Source organism: Prionailurus viverrinus, chromosome D3 (assembly GCF_022837055.1).
Source record: "Prionailurus viverrinus isolate Anna chromosome D3, UM_Priviv_1.0, whole genome shotgun sequence".
Classification (NCBI taxonomy): domain Eukaryota; kingdom Metazoa; phylum Chordata; class Mammalia; order Carnivora; family Felidae; genus Prionailurus; species Prionailurus viverrinus.
Genome location: NC_062572.1, coordinates 7,715,566 through 7,729,760, shown reverse-complemented (window position 1 = coordinate 7,729,760; position 14,195 = coordinate 7,715,566). Strand labels below are relative to the sequence as shown.

Below are 14,195 nucleotides of genomic sequence, written 5' to 3'. Positions count from 1 at the left end.
TCACGTTCCCACCAGCGGTGTGTGACAGCCTCCACGTGGGATTCAAATCAGTCGTCTCTTAGCCATGGTCTCCCCGCCTCTGTCCACTCAGGGATACTTGGGGAAGGTCCTCGGACATCCCCACACAGGGTGACTTGTGGCTAACCAACGTGTGGTCCCTCAGGTGGCTGTTTAGCATTTCTGACATTTCACCTAAGTCTCCATGTGTATGAACCTGACCATGGATCATCCAACCTGATCCCCTCCGCCCCCGGCCCCCTGCAGCATCCTGCAGCCCGGCCAGCATCTGCCCTCACAACTGGGCCCTGCTCCCCTGCTCAGCTCACCGCCCTCCACCTCCCACTCCTTCCCCCTTAAATTTTCCTTCCGCAGTTTTCCACCAACAGTCCATCTTCCATGCACTTGCACCCCCTGTTTTCACTGCCTGTTCTGTCACCTCCATATTCTTCTCCACCTTTCCAACTCACCATTGCACACCCAGCTCACAGGTCTCCTTCCTCAGAGCTGTCTCTGAGCCCTGAACCTGCCTGTTCCCATGCCTCTGCCCTCACGGTGCTCCCGTGTCTGTCGTCCCTGCCAGGCTGTGAGCTCATGTCTGGGTCCGAGCACCTCGCACAGTGCCTGGCACAGAAGGCCCTTAAAAAAGGCCGTTTAGGGGCGCCTGGGTGGCACAGTCGGTTGAGCGTCCGACTTCAGCCAGGTCACGATCTCGTGGTCCGTGAGTTCGAGCCCCGCGTCAGGCTCTGGGCTGATGGCTCGGAGCCTGGAGCCTGTTTCCGATTCTGTGTCTCCCTCTCTCTCTGCCCCTCCCCCGTTCATGCTCTGTCTCTCTCTGTCCCAAAAATAAATAAACATTAAAAAAAAAAAAAAAAAAGGCCGTTTAATGGATTTGTACTTTGTTCAGTGCACATACATGGAGTATGTACTGTCCCCACTAGACATGGGGTGGGGACAGGGGACACAGGGAGAAAACACATCCAAACAACAAGGGACTTATAATAAGATTGTAATAGCTACTCGCCTCACAGGGACAGATCCAGGTTTTGTGGGGTATGAAGTGTGTTCGGATTTGTGGGCACTGTTAAAAAAAAAAAAAGGGGGGTATATAATTAAGACTAAAACACACCAGGACTCCTCCTAGGCCTCAGAAGATGCCTGTGTGAGCCAGAGTCCTGAAGCTACCATTTTCCAGCTTCAGGAAATGTCCTGCTCCGGGCTCAGGGTAACATCCCGTCAATTCCTCGCCTCAGATCAGATTCCTAACAGAGTCTGAGTTAAAGAAGTCTGACCATTGTGGAGGTACAATTCATTACAGTCTGAGTCACAGACAGTTTTTTCGGAAGTCTGTGTGTTGCACTTGGACCCGCGCATCAGGCGTCTGTAGCAACAGGTATCACGTCATCTAATCTCTTGGCCGACCACTGAGGAAGGGGTGTTTTCCTGCTTCCTGCCCACGCGTGCCTCTTGTTCACCGCCTTTTTCACATCCCCTGTTCCCATACACATCCTCGAGGCATAATGTTCCCTTCACTCAGCCGTCAGGAAGGAAAGTCAGAACCTCCACGCAGAAAGCATCCTTCACAGTCTGACTTTCCTGGAGCATTTACCGTTTGAGGCTGTGCCCCTTATTTATGGCAGCTGTTAGCCGCAGTTGAGAGCGAGGTTCTTAGCCAAGTGACAGGTCAGGAAATTCAGAATTTAAAATGTATACAGCATCATGAAACGTAGCTAGTCAGGAAAACTGCATTCAGATTTGTGGAATTAAAAATGTTTCTTTTTTTTTTTCTCATGCAGAAAGACGCTTCTTGGGCCAGTTTACGGTTCTTCCATTGAACAGGTACAAATCCTCCCAGTGAAGAGCACCTTGGAACTGCAGAAACGCTACATGGTGTTTATTAACAGAGACAAGGTATGAGCCTCTGCTCTCTGCCTCTGTGAGATGACTCTGTGGGTTTTGAGTGGCAGTCAGCCCCAAGTAGGATCAGACTCTAGGATGCTGGGTATCATGGCCCAGCCCCTGACTTCTGTCCCTGTCCACAGTGATACTGAAATTTGCCATAAATGAGTGGAAATGGGTCTTAGGAGGCATTTTTGAGCGGAGTTAACTATATTTTCTGTACTCGCGTGAAGACACATTGTCACCAAAGGATGTTTTCTCTCTGATTTATTTACATGGAAAAAAACTTATAAAGACATGCAAACTCGTTGCACTCAGTCCTACATTTAATAAATAATCTAGGGGTGCCTGGGTAGCTCAGTCAGTTGAGCGTCTGGCTTCGGCTCAGGTCATGATCTCACGGCCTGTGGGTTCGAGCCCTGCGTCGGGCTCTGTGCTGACAGCTCAGGGCCAGGAGCCTGCTTCAGATTCTGTGTCTCCCTCTCTCTGCCCCTAACCCACTCGCATTCTGTCTCTGTCTCTCTCAGAAATAAATAAATATTTCAAAAAATTTTTCTTAAATAATCTATTGAAAAGCGTAAAATCATGGGATTCCAGAATTATTCTGGAAAACCTTGGATATCTGACTCTGAAGACCAGTGAAATCCTTCCTGTGTCTCTACCGGGACCTGGCATCTCTCTCCTAAGGGAACGCCCCACAGGGGTCAGTGTATGTGAGCTCCTGGCCACATGAAATGTGTGGGGTAGCTCCAGATGCACACGTCCTTCCAGTAAACAGAACCGGAGGTAACACATGAATGTGCGAGGTCCTAGCCCAGGCCGCAGTTGTCTGAATCTGAATTTCCAATTACATATTCCTCCCTAGGTTGGACTTCAGATCTTACCTGTTGATGGCAATCCACATAAGACATCTGCTATTATATGCCACCCAAGCGGGGTGGCTGGAATGACCGTTTCCTATGACGGCTGCTATGCCTTCACGGCAGGAGGACATGATCGATCGGTGGTACAATGGGAAATCAACTTAAGGTATGTGTTGAGGCAAGAACCCTACCCCCACAAAGAAGGTGTCAAGTGTAGACGCCTTTTCCTTAATGTTTATTAATTTTTGAGAGAGACAGAGAGAGAGAGAGAGAGAGAGAGCATGGGAGGGACAGAGAGAGAGAGGGAGACACAGAATCTGAAGCAGCCTCCAGGATCTGTTAGCACAGAGCCTGACGCAGGGCTCGAACTCATGAACCACGAGATCACGACCTGAGCCGAAGTCGGATACTCAACCGACTGAGCCACCCAGGTGCCCCCAGACCCTCTTTTCTTAACTAGTAACGGCAGACGGGTGTTAACCCCCTACAGCCTGGCGTTCAGGTTCCTCCCCATGACATCTGTCCATACCGATGTGCGGATAAAAGGTTACTATTCACTACTATTTGCAGCGAAGGCAGTGTGATTCCACTTTGTTCGGTGCGGCCCCTGAAATACTTCCCACTCTGTCATCTGCAAACTCGCACCAGCTACAAAGATCTTGCCCAAATCTCCCAAGCGCGTGTAACAGAAATAGTAGGAGTCTTATTTGAAACATGTGTGTCCACTCTGCTCTTCCCACCCGCCTGCCCTGAGCTGAGACGCTCTACCTTGGGCGAGGCTGGAAAAGTCCAGGTTGAGGATCAGACAGTACCCGCACCTGGAGGCCCAAGAGACATGGGTTTGGATGTGGAGCCTCCTTTCTGCTGGCTGTGACACCCAGGGCACGCTTCTTACCATCTCTGACCTTCAGATTCCTTGTCTGTGAAACGGTGGGAGGAAGAAGGGTAATGATAGGGACTTTAATAGGATCCTTGTAAGAAGGATTGAGTAGGTTAATATAGGGAAGGCATCTAGCACAGAGCTAAGGGCTCGGTACGTTATTTCCTCTCCTCTGTTCTTCCTTGCGAAGGTCTTATTAAAGAGCTTTCCCGAAAAGGGGGGCAAGTACTACAGTAACCCTCTCATCTACCCCGATTCACTGAGCTGCCACAGGGCAGAGCCAGTGCCCGTCCCTCAACACCTTCTCCCAGCCCCTGCCTCTCAGATGGCCTCCTGCCCAGCAGCGTCCCATTGAAGAGCTGGGTATAGACAGCTCAGCGGCACCTTCCCTCTTAAAGAATCCTACCTTCCTTCGATTCCTGGCTCCCAGTGAAAGTGTACCCCCTGTCATCTGCCAAGCGTACATCTTTCTTTTATGGCAGACATCGAAGCTTCTTCCCTTAACCTGAATATAAGCAAAACTCGCCAGGTAAGTCTGCTCTGGATCCTCGCTGGCTTCAGACTGCGGTTGTCACTCTGACCTTCACCTCTGCCTTCACCTAAGAGCAGATGGTGGGAATTTGGGAATTCCGAAGCTAGAGGTGAGCTCTCACATTGAAAAGCACTTCCTGAGTGTGTGGCCAGTCCCTGGAACAGTGGAGGCGAGCCACACCCTGCTGAGAGAACAGAATCCCCCCCAACACACAGCTTTTCATTTTTGTCTTCTTCTCGATAATCATGGTAGAGATTAAAGGGTGAAAAACGGCACCCGCTTTCCAATGGCTTCCCGGTGCCTGGCCAGAGTCCAGGCTTCCGAGAATTTCAATTTAATCTGTTGTGGGGACAAAGGATCATTATAAGCTAATTAGCACTTCATTGCTGTTTCTGGTGTCTTAATATGTTCAGTGCTCCACTAATGGGAAGAAATGTAACAACCCTAAACAAATAAACAAACAAAATTCCCTGCTGGTCTAACCACGGTGAGTCGTAGGGTGAAGTACAGATGTTGAGTCGTAGGGTGAAGTACAGATGTTAAGTCCGCTCACGTTCCCATGATTGTAATCAGGGTGCTTCTGGGCCCAAATACGATCTCTGCAGCACATTGACCTTCTCCTGGGCAGACCCCTTCCCTTCATCTTCTCCTAGGGTTCATTCCACGCGTACTGTGCTGTGCCTTTGCCCCGACTTTGCCGGCATGCTGCCTTTTTCCTCCCCTTGTTTGGCACCTATTTGGTTTTTATGGTTTTGTTTGTTTGTTTGTTTGTTTGTTTAGATAGAGCGAGCGGAGAAGTGGGGCAGAGGGAGAGAGAGAGAGACTTAAGCCAGGCTCCATGTTCAGTGTGGAGCCTGACTCAGAGCTCGATCCCACGACCCTGGGATCATGAGCTGAGCCAAAATCAAGAGTGGGACGCTCAACTGACTGAGCCACCCAGGCGCCCCTGGCACCCGTTTTTAAATCCCCCATTGCTCTTTTCTGCTTCACCTCATAGCCACCTGGGGTCCTGCTGCTGTGCTCAGACAAGAGCAGAAAGACCCAGATTCACATACCACTTTTCCTGCCTGCTTGCTGTATGACCTCAGGCTAGTCCCTTAACTTCTGAGTCTCAGTTTCTCCATCTGTTAAATGGGAATACCATCAGTGTTTTGAGGGTAGAGATTACCACAGCTGCTGTTCCTCTCCTGCCTCCTCCCCTAGGGAGCATTTGCTGAAACTTACCATGTGCTGATTACAGTGTTCACTGCTTCTCCTCACTGAGCTCATGTCCCAGAAGTATGGCTCGGCACACAGTAGGTTTGCAATAAGCATCCTTGCCCTTTGTGCCCTAATGACCCCCCTTTTTTATTGCAAGTATTCGAAACCCAACTGAAGCACAAAGGGGAATTAATGAGAAGGTCATGGGCATCTCAGGTAACCATGCTGCACGAGGTGCAGGGACTGTGTGTGCACGCGGTGCCCTCGCCACTTGCTCTCTGTGGGGCTCTGCTACTGGCTTCATTCTCTGCACAAGTGGATTTTGTCACCCGGAGTGAACATGGCCACTGACAGTCCTCAGATTTCACAACTGGAGCTCTCACCGCAGAGGGAGTGGGTTTCCTTCTCCAGCTCTGCTTGGACAGGCCAGTCCTGTCCCTCTCGCTCTCTGCGGTCAGTCAGCGGCGGGCAGGAAGTAGGGTGCATAGTACGGTCCTGACCACCAGAGTGCTGTTTCCAGAGAATCCGGAGCTCTTGTGAGCCTTTCCCAGATACTCCTGGTAGTGACAGGCTCCTCTGTGTCGCCTCTGGCCTTTACCTGGCCCTGTTCCAGAGCCACATGGCTAAAAGTGGTCTCCCACAGAGCCTGTCGGGATTGGGCCTGGACAAAGCCTGGAGGCCACAGAGAAGGAGCCCTGTCTGCTGGATACCTGCCTCGATGGCTAATACCAGAGCTGAGAGCTGGGTGAAGCCTGGGCCCTGCCAGGGAGGGGCCTCAGGCCCCCTGGAGAATACACCAGCTCCCCCAGACCCGAAGGCAGCCTGCTTATGCGGGCTCCCCCGACAGAGGACCAGCACACTTTTGTGGCTGACTCTTTGAAGAGGAGAGCCATGCAGGTGTATAGTGATGCCCAGTTCAACAGTAATAATCGCTCCTCGTACTGAGCCTTCGCTGGGCCGGGCCCTGTGCTGACTGCTCTCCACCCATTGTCTGATTTCATGCTCACAGCCATCCCGGGAGGCAGGGACTGGCAGTGTCCCCACGGTGGTACCCCCATATATCTGGAAACTAGCTCCAGGGTGCTAAATGACCGCCCCCCCTCCCCCCCCCCAAGCACTGGAGTAAGTGGTGGGGCTGGGATTCACATCCAGTCTTTCTGATTCAACACCACACCTAACAAACACTCATCACGGAGGAAAACAAAGGGCTTCGTGTCAAACCTTTTATGTGCCTTCACTTTATTTTCGAAACAACCCTGTGAGGCAGACCTGTGACTATTCCCATTTCATAGATGAGGAAACTGGGGCCCAGGGAGGCTGTCGCTGACCCGTGACCACACTGCTTGCGAGTGGCAGAGCCAGGACTCAACGCGTGTCCCTCTGACTCCAGATTCTGGATACTTAACCACTTCCCTGCTGTGGTCTGCACCGAAGTGTGTTTTAATAACTCCACAAAGAGGCTAATGGCCTGATTAGCAGAAATCCAGTTAGTGGACTATTACAATGATTTCCTATTACGTGTATTTCGTGCGAGGCAGAGTCAGTCTCATACAAAAAAGTAGGTTTTCTTACCATTTACGGTGCCTATTTTTAGAAAACCTGACCCCATGTTAGAGAGCAGAGGGTTATTTTTATCTGACTGGCATGGGTCCCTTGTGGCCTCCCGAGTTTTTATGGAAGCAATTAGTGTTGGCAGTGTACCTGCACTTACCCCGGTTTTTGGCTCTGGTCATACGCAGATCTCACGAGGGACGCGGCTCCACTGGGGAGCACTGTGGTTTCAGTGCACAGGGGTCCTCCCTCCCTCCCTCCCCCCCTCCCTGCCTCCCTCAGGGGAGGAGCCATGCTCCCCGAAGATTGCCCACAAATTGCCAAACGCCTGCCCTGTCATCGGCGAGAGAATATCACTACCGTTAAGGCAGGTACCCTGTACCACCAGGTTCCACATTGAAATTGAATTTTCCGTTTTTGGCTTCATTTCAGAAGGAATTTTCCCGACAAGTTTACGGAGACCCTACATGTATGGGCATCGTGACACCCTGCCGAGGTCCGCAGTGCCAGCGGGACTCGGGCCTGGCCAGTGCTCAGGCGCGAGCGCTCCCTAACAGCGATGTTTCTGTCACCGTTCTAGTGCTCTGGAGGCTGCAGTTTCTCTCGGGGGCGAAGACTTGACCCCATTCTACGGTCTGGTGGCTGGTGGCAGGGAAGGAAAATTCTACAGGGTAATTGTCCTCAGAGTAAACACTTCCTGGTAACATCTAGTTAAGTTTGTGAAACAAATGAGCCCGGGATGAACCTTCTTGCCTTTTTCCCAAAGCTCTTTTCCCCACTGAGCTCAGAACGTACTTTCTAGAAAATGCCCTTGAAGTCCTAATGGATGCTGCAGACTTGAGCCAAAATGTGTGTTGTGTTTCATTGTATTTGCACATAGGAGCTGGAAGACTATTTTTACTATTCTCAGCTCCGTAGTCAAGGAATTGATACAATGGAGACCAGAAAGGTGTCGGAACACATTTGCCTGTCGGAGCTTCCTTTTGTCATGAGAGCAGTTGGCTTTTACCCCTCGGAAGAAAAGGTAGGCGGAACGAAAACAAGAGCAGCAGTGGGACATGTTATTCATGAAAATGACCTCTGGGAGCAACAATTATAGGTCAAAAGTAAAAATTTAACATTATTCTTACGTAAATGGATCAAAAAGAAGGTTGTGGGCATCCCAGACACTCTCCTTAGAAACAGACTTACCATAAAGATATTCCTTAAAGACTTCTTCCTTACCAGAGTTTGATGCCAGTAAGAGCCTGGGTTTGGAATTAGACTGGCCCCTGATGAGTTCAAGGAGATGATGCCCGAGAAATGCCCACAAAGCACTCAGCACAGGGCCAGGCGCATAGGAAAAGCTCCGTAAATGGTCGTTATTGGGATGACCTTCACTTTGTAGTTGCTGTTAACCTGGCCTGTGTGAATGGGGCGCCTCTGGGAGGTGGGTGCTCATCCTGTGCTGTGGGCTCAGGAGACACAGTCATTCCTCATGACCTCACACAACACGCCCGGCCGCAGGGGACCAGAAGCTCTCGAGGGAGAGTGCTCCCCTTAGAAACCGTGGTGACGATGCAACTGACTGGGTTTTCTCTCAGACTTGAGGTATTAACACATTCTCATTGTAGAAAGTTTGGGGCACCTGGGCGGCTCAGTCGGTTAAGCCTCCGACCCCGGCTCAGGTCATGATCTCGCAGTTTGTGAATTCGAGCCCTGCACAGAGCCAGCTTTGGATCCTCCCCCCTTCTCTCTCTCTAAAGTAAATAAACATTAAAAAAAAAAATCTTAAAAAAAAAAGGAAAGAAAGCTTGGAAACGGTACACAAATGAAATGAAGAAAATACTAATAATCCCACTACACAGACTTAACAGTTTTTAGTATTTTCCGGGATATCTATATAAAATTTTGTATATATATTTCATATATATATATATATATATATATATATATATATATATATAATTTAAAAACCTAATTGGTATTGTGTTGAATATATATTTTTATCCTATATTTCCTCTTGATGTCATTTCACAAGCATTTTCCATGTATTAGTAATTCTCTGAAAACATGATTTTTAAAGGATATGCCTTAATTTTGTAACTTACCCTGATTTAGAAAATAGAACTATAAAGAAGAAAATAGAAATTACTCAGAGATAATCACTGTTAACATTTCAGTGGACTTCCTTCTATTGTTTTATGCATGGATATAGATACATCTATATTTTTAAATAAGGAATTGGCATTATATGGCTTATATGTGTCTGTGACAATATATATCAACAGTTTACAGAGGATGTGTACATATACATGTACACATGTACAGATTTGTATGAGTATATAGGCATATCTGTGTATGTGTATATATATGTATATATTTGTATCAACATTCTTTTACATTTTTTTAAACGTTACTTTATTATTGAGAGACGGACAGAGACGGGGCAGAGAGAGGGGGAGACACAGAATCTGAAGCAGGCTTCGGGCTCTGAACTGTCAGCACAGAGCCCGAACGGGGCTCGAACTCACGAACCGCGAGATGATGACCTGAGCCGAAGTCGGATGCTTAACCGACTGAGCCACCCAGGCACCCGTGTATCAACATTCTCAGTAACTGTTGTTTTGTAAGCATGGTGGCAAAAATTCCTTGACAATATACTTTTCCCCCCAGCTTTATTGAGACAAAATTGACATACAACCTATATAGTTTAAGGCATACAGTTTAGTAATTTTATATATGTATTGTTGCAAAAACGATCACCACAGTAAGGTCAGTTAACAGATCCACCACCTCATGTAGCTACAATTTTTTGGTGTGGTGAGAACTTTCAAAATCTATAGTCGTCATGCTGTACATTACCTCCCTGGGACTTTTTCATCTTATAACTGGAAGTTTGTACCCTGGCAACCACTCTCTATTTTCTATTTCTATGAGTTTGGTGTTGTGGTTTTTTTGTTTTGTTTTTTTAGATTCCACATACATGCATTTGTCTTTCTTTGACTTATTTCACTTAGCATAAAGCTCTCAAGTTTCATCCATGTTGTCGTAAATGGCAGGATTTCCTTCTTTTTTATGGTTGAATAGTGTTCCACGATGTATACAGAAATCACATTTTCTTTCTTTATTCCCACCAACAGTGCATAAGGGATCCCTTTTCTCCACATCCTCGTCACCAGTTACCTTTTGCCATTCTAACAGGTGTGAAGTGACAGCTCATTATGGCTTTGATCTGTGTTTTCCTGATGATTAGTGACATTGTGCACCTTTTCACGTTTGAATATCTTTTTTGGAAAAATGGTTGTTCAGGTCTTTGGCCCTTTTTTTTTTTTTTTAATGTTTATTTATTTTTGGGACAGAGAGAGACAGAGCATGAACGGGGTAGGGGCAGAGAGAGAGGGAGACACAGAATCGGAAACAGGCTCCCGGCTCCGAGCCATCAGCCCAGAGCCTGACGCGGGGCTCGAACTCACGGACCGCGAGATCGTGACCTGGCTGAAGTCGGACGCTTAACTGACTGCGCCACCCAGGCGCCCCTCTTTGGCCCATTTTTAAATTGGGTTATTTATTTTTTTGCTATTGGGTTATATGTTTTCCTTATATGTTTTAGAGAGTAGCCTCTTATCAGATATGTGGTTTGCAAATATTTTCTCTCATTCCATAGGTCACCTTTTCATTTTACTAATTTCTTTTTGTTGTGCAGAAGTTTTTTTTTTAATGTTCTGTTTAATTTTTTTTTTCAACGTTTATTTATTTTTGGGACAGAGAGAGACAGAGCATGAACGGGGGAGGGGCAGAGAGAGAGGGAGACACAGAATCGGAAACAGGCTCCAGGCTCTGAGCCATCAGCCCAGAGCCCGACGCGGGGCTCGAATTCACGGACCGCGAGATCGTGACCTGGCTGAAGTCGGACGCTTAACCGACTGCGCCACCCAGGCGCCCCTAATTTTTTTTAATGTTTATTTATTTTTGAGAGAGAGAGAGAGAAAGAGAGCACGAGCAGGGGAGGGGCAAAGAGAGAGGGAAACACAGAATCCCAAGCAGGCTCCAGGCTCTGAGCTGTCAGCACAGAGCCCAACCCCACAAACTGTGAGATCGTGACCTGAGCTGAAGTTGGACACTCAGGCGCCTGAGCGACCCAGGCGCCCCCAGAAGCTTTTTAAAAATGTTTATTTGGGGCGCCTGGGTGGCTCAGTCGGTTAAGCGTCCGACTTCAGCTCAGGTCACGATCTCACGGTCCGTGAGTTCAAGCCCCGCGTCGGGCTCTGGGCTGATGGCCCAGAGCCTGGAGCCTGCTTCCGATTCTGTGTCTCCCTCTCTCTCTCTGCCCCTCCCCCGTTCATGCTCTGTCTCTCTCTGTCTCAAAAATAAATAAAACGTTAAAAAATAATTTAAAAAGAAATATTTATTTATTTAGAGAGCAAGAGCAAGAAAGAACATGTGTACACACACAAGCAAGGGAGGGGCGGGGGGGGGGGAGAGGGAATCCCAAGCAGGCTCCATGCTGCCCGCACGGAGCCCAGTGTTGGGCTCGATCCCCTGAACTATGAGATCATGACCTGAGCCCAAATCAAGAGTTGGGTGCTCACTCAATCAACTGAGCCACCCAGACACCCCACCGGGCGGGAGCTTTTTCGTTTGATGTAGACAACATGCTTTTTACAGGCTGGGTACTTGGTTGAGCCGGTCCCCAGCTGACAGCCATGTAGATTGTCTTGAAGTGTTTGGCTGTCAGAGACATGGTTGTGATGAGCATCTCTGTGTGCAGTTTTTGCATACTCCTCTGATTATTTTCCAGTCTCAGCGTCCTAGAAATGGAATCACTGGGTCAGAGAATAGGAACTTCAAGGCTGTGCTGCCAAACAGCTTTCCAAAAATGTAGCATTTCACGGCCCGCCATCAGGCATACAGAAGGCCTGAGACCCAGCTGAGATGTGGTGCCCACCCTGGTGGCTTGGTGCGTTTTAGGGGTGTAAGCTGTGGTCCCTGGTATTTCTCCTAGCTTTGGTGGCCCACCTAGAACCACCTGTTTTGTGTGCTCTGGGTGTGACGGGAAGATGACCTTCATTCTCCAGATGGCATCTGGAAAGATGAGCTTTGCGAGCCCACAGACCCATGCAGAGACCAGGGAGAGCACCTTAAGCTCAACAGGTATTCTAACAAGCTCCTCAAAAGGTCTTTTTTTTTTTTTTAATGTTTTATTTTATTTTTGAGACAGAGAGAGACACAGCATGAGCGGGGGAGGGTTAGAGAGAGAGGGAGACACAGAATCCGAAGCAGGCTCCAGGCTCTGAGCCGTCAGCACAGAGCCGGACGCAGGGCTTGAACTCACAGACGGTGAGATCGTGACCTGAGCCGAAGTCGGAAGCTCAACCGACTGAGCCACCCAGGCGCCCCATCAAAAGGTCTTTTGACCAATGTACGTTTTGGTAAAAGTACATGCCCGGAAATGGAAGCAGGTAGGGAGAAAGTTGAGGCTGACGCGACCCACATGAAAGTGTTCCTGGGAGCTGTAGCTCCAAAGCACGCTCCTTGGACTATTGGTTCCCAAACTGGCAGGCTGCATCAGAATTACATGGAGCACTTGCTAAGGAGACAGATTCCTGGGCCCATCCTGGGTCTAGCCAATCAGAATCTCCAGGTATGCGGCCTGGCAATCTGCATTCCCCCCGCCCCCCACCAGGTTTCAAACCCCTGCCTTAGCACACTGGCCCCTGAGGTGTTTACCGAGGCCACTTACGCTGGAGGAAGGACGATTCAGCACAGTGAAACAGGATTATTGGTCAGGACTCTCCTTTGGTTACGGGTTATAGAAACCTAAGGCGAACTAGTTTTTGGGTTGCCACACTCCAACTCTAGAGGCAGCGGTAACACCCAGTGTAACCTCATCCGGGCACTCACACTGCCTCCAGAGGGTGTCCTTCTTCCGGGGCCTCACTTGCCTCCGTGTTGCCTTTCTTCTCAGGGAGTCCCTTGGCCCATGTTCAGCATGCACAAACCCAGAGCCCTGGTGGCTACCCCCAGCCTCCTGGCCACTGTCCTTGGGCAGGTGCTGCTCAGGTTGGCCAGGCCTGTATACTTCCTGCACCTGGAATCAGAGGCAGGGTCAGCCACCTTGAGCATGAGGATTCTGGGGCAGAGGAGTGGTCTCCAAATGGAATTCTGCATAGAAAAAAAAAATGGGTCCATTATTCTGAGGCGCTAAAAGTTTACTGAAGGGGCACCTGGGTGGCTCAGTCAGTTAAGCGTCCGACTCTTGATCTTGGCTCAGGTTGAGATCTCACGGTTCACGAGTTCGAGCCCCATATTGGGCTCCGTGCTGACAGCGTGGAGCCTGCTTTGGATTGTCTCTCTCCTCCTCTCTGTCCCTCCCCCACTTGTGCGTGAGCTGGCTCTCTCTCTCTCTCTCAAAATAAATAAATAAACTTTAAAGGACAATAAAAAATAAAAGTTTATTGGACATTGGGAGTCTTGAAGTGAGGTGTATACATGCAGGATAGCACCCCCCAAATGGACTGATTGTGGAAACCTGTCTCAGTTCAGTCTGGAAATATTGCCTTTGACTTCTCACTCAGGCTCTACTCCCTCTGCGTTTCATCTTCTCTATTGTATCTATGGTTCATCTTCTTTTTTTAGCCAAACATTTATCTTAAGCTAATACCCATCTTCTCGAGGGATTGGCTGGCATAATGCCTAGTACTTCCAGACTGAGGAGGAGGGAAAAGCACATGTTGTAGGAAGGGCAGGGACGCAGAACCTGGCTGACCTACTGGCTCCCTTGGCAAGTCATTTCCACTATAGTCTGAGTTCCTGCGTCCCCATCTGTCAGATGAGGCTGGAAGCAGCTCTGACCTCGTATGTCATCACGAGGACCCGAGGACAGGAGTCCAAGGAGCGCCCCCCCCCCAATCCAGTGTGACACAGAATAGGTGCTTGCTCAGACCCTCTTCTTACTTCAGTATTTCCTGTCAAAATGGTGTATTCTTTTTTTTTTTTTAATGTTTATTTATTCTTGAGAGAGAGACAGACCATGAGCAGGGGAAGGACAGAGAGAGGGAGTCACAGAATCTGAAGCAGGCTCCAGGCTCCGAGCTGTCAGCACAGAGGGTGACACGGGGCTCCAACTCACAAACTGTGAGATCATGACCTGAGCGGAAGTCAGACGCTCAACTGAGCCGGGCGCCCTGAAACGGTGTGCTCTTTTTAAGAGGTTGATGTGATTGCCCCCTCTTTACTTATTTTTAACTCTTTATTTTGGAAAATTCCAAGCATGGACAAAAGCAGACAAAAT

At 48.9% G+C, this 14,195-nt stretch overlaps 1 protein-coding gene across 2 annotated transcripts in view; it reads left to right on the top strand.

Moving 5' to 3' along the window:
* The window catches only part of CFAP251 (cilia and flagella associated protein 251), a 68,724-nt gene that overhangs the window by 37,693 nt on the left and 16,836 nt on the right, over positions 1 to 14,195 (top strand). For both annotated transcript variants that reach the window (XM_047828730.1, XM_047828729.1), the window contains 4 exons: positions 1,794 to 1,908; positions 2,762 to 2,925; positions 7,503 to 7,593; positions 7,803 to 7,946. In XM_047828730.1, the coding sequence (XP_047684686.1) occupies positions 1,794 to 1,908; positions 2,762 to 2,925; positions 7,503 to 7,593; positions 7,803 to 7,946 (514 nt within the window). The remainder of the gene's footprint in view (positions 1 to 1,793; positions 1,909 to 2,761; positions 2,926 to 7,502; positions 7,594 to 7,802; positions 7,947 to 14,195) is intronic.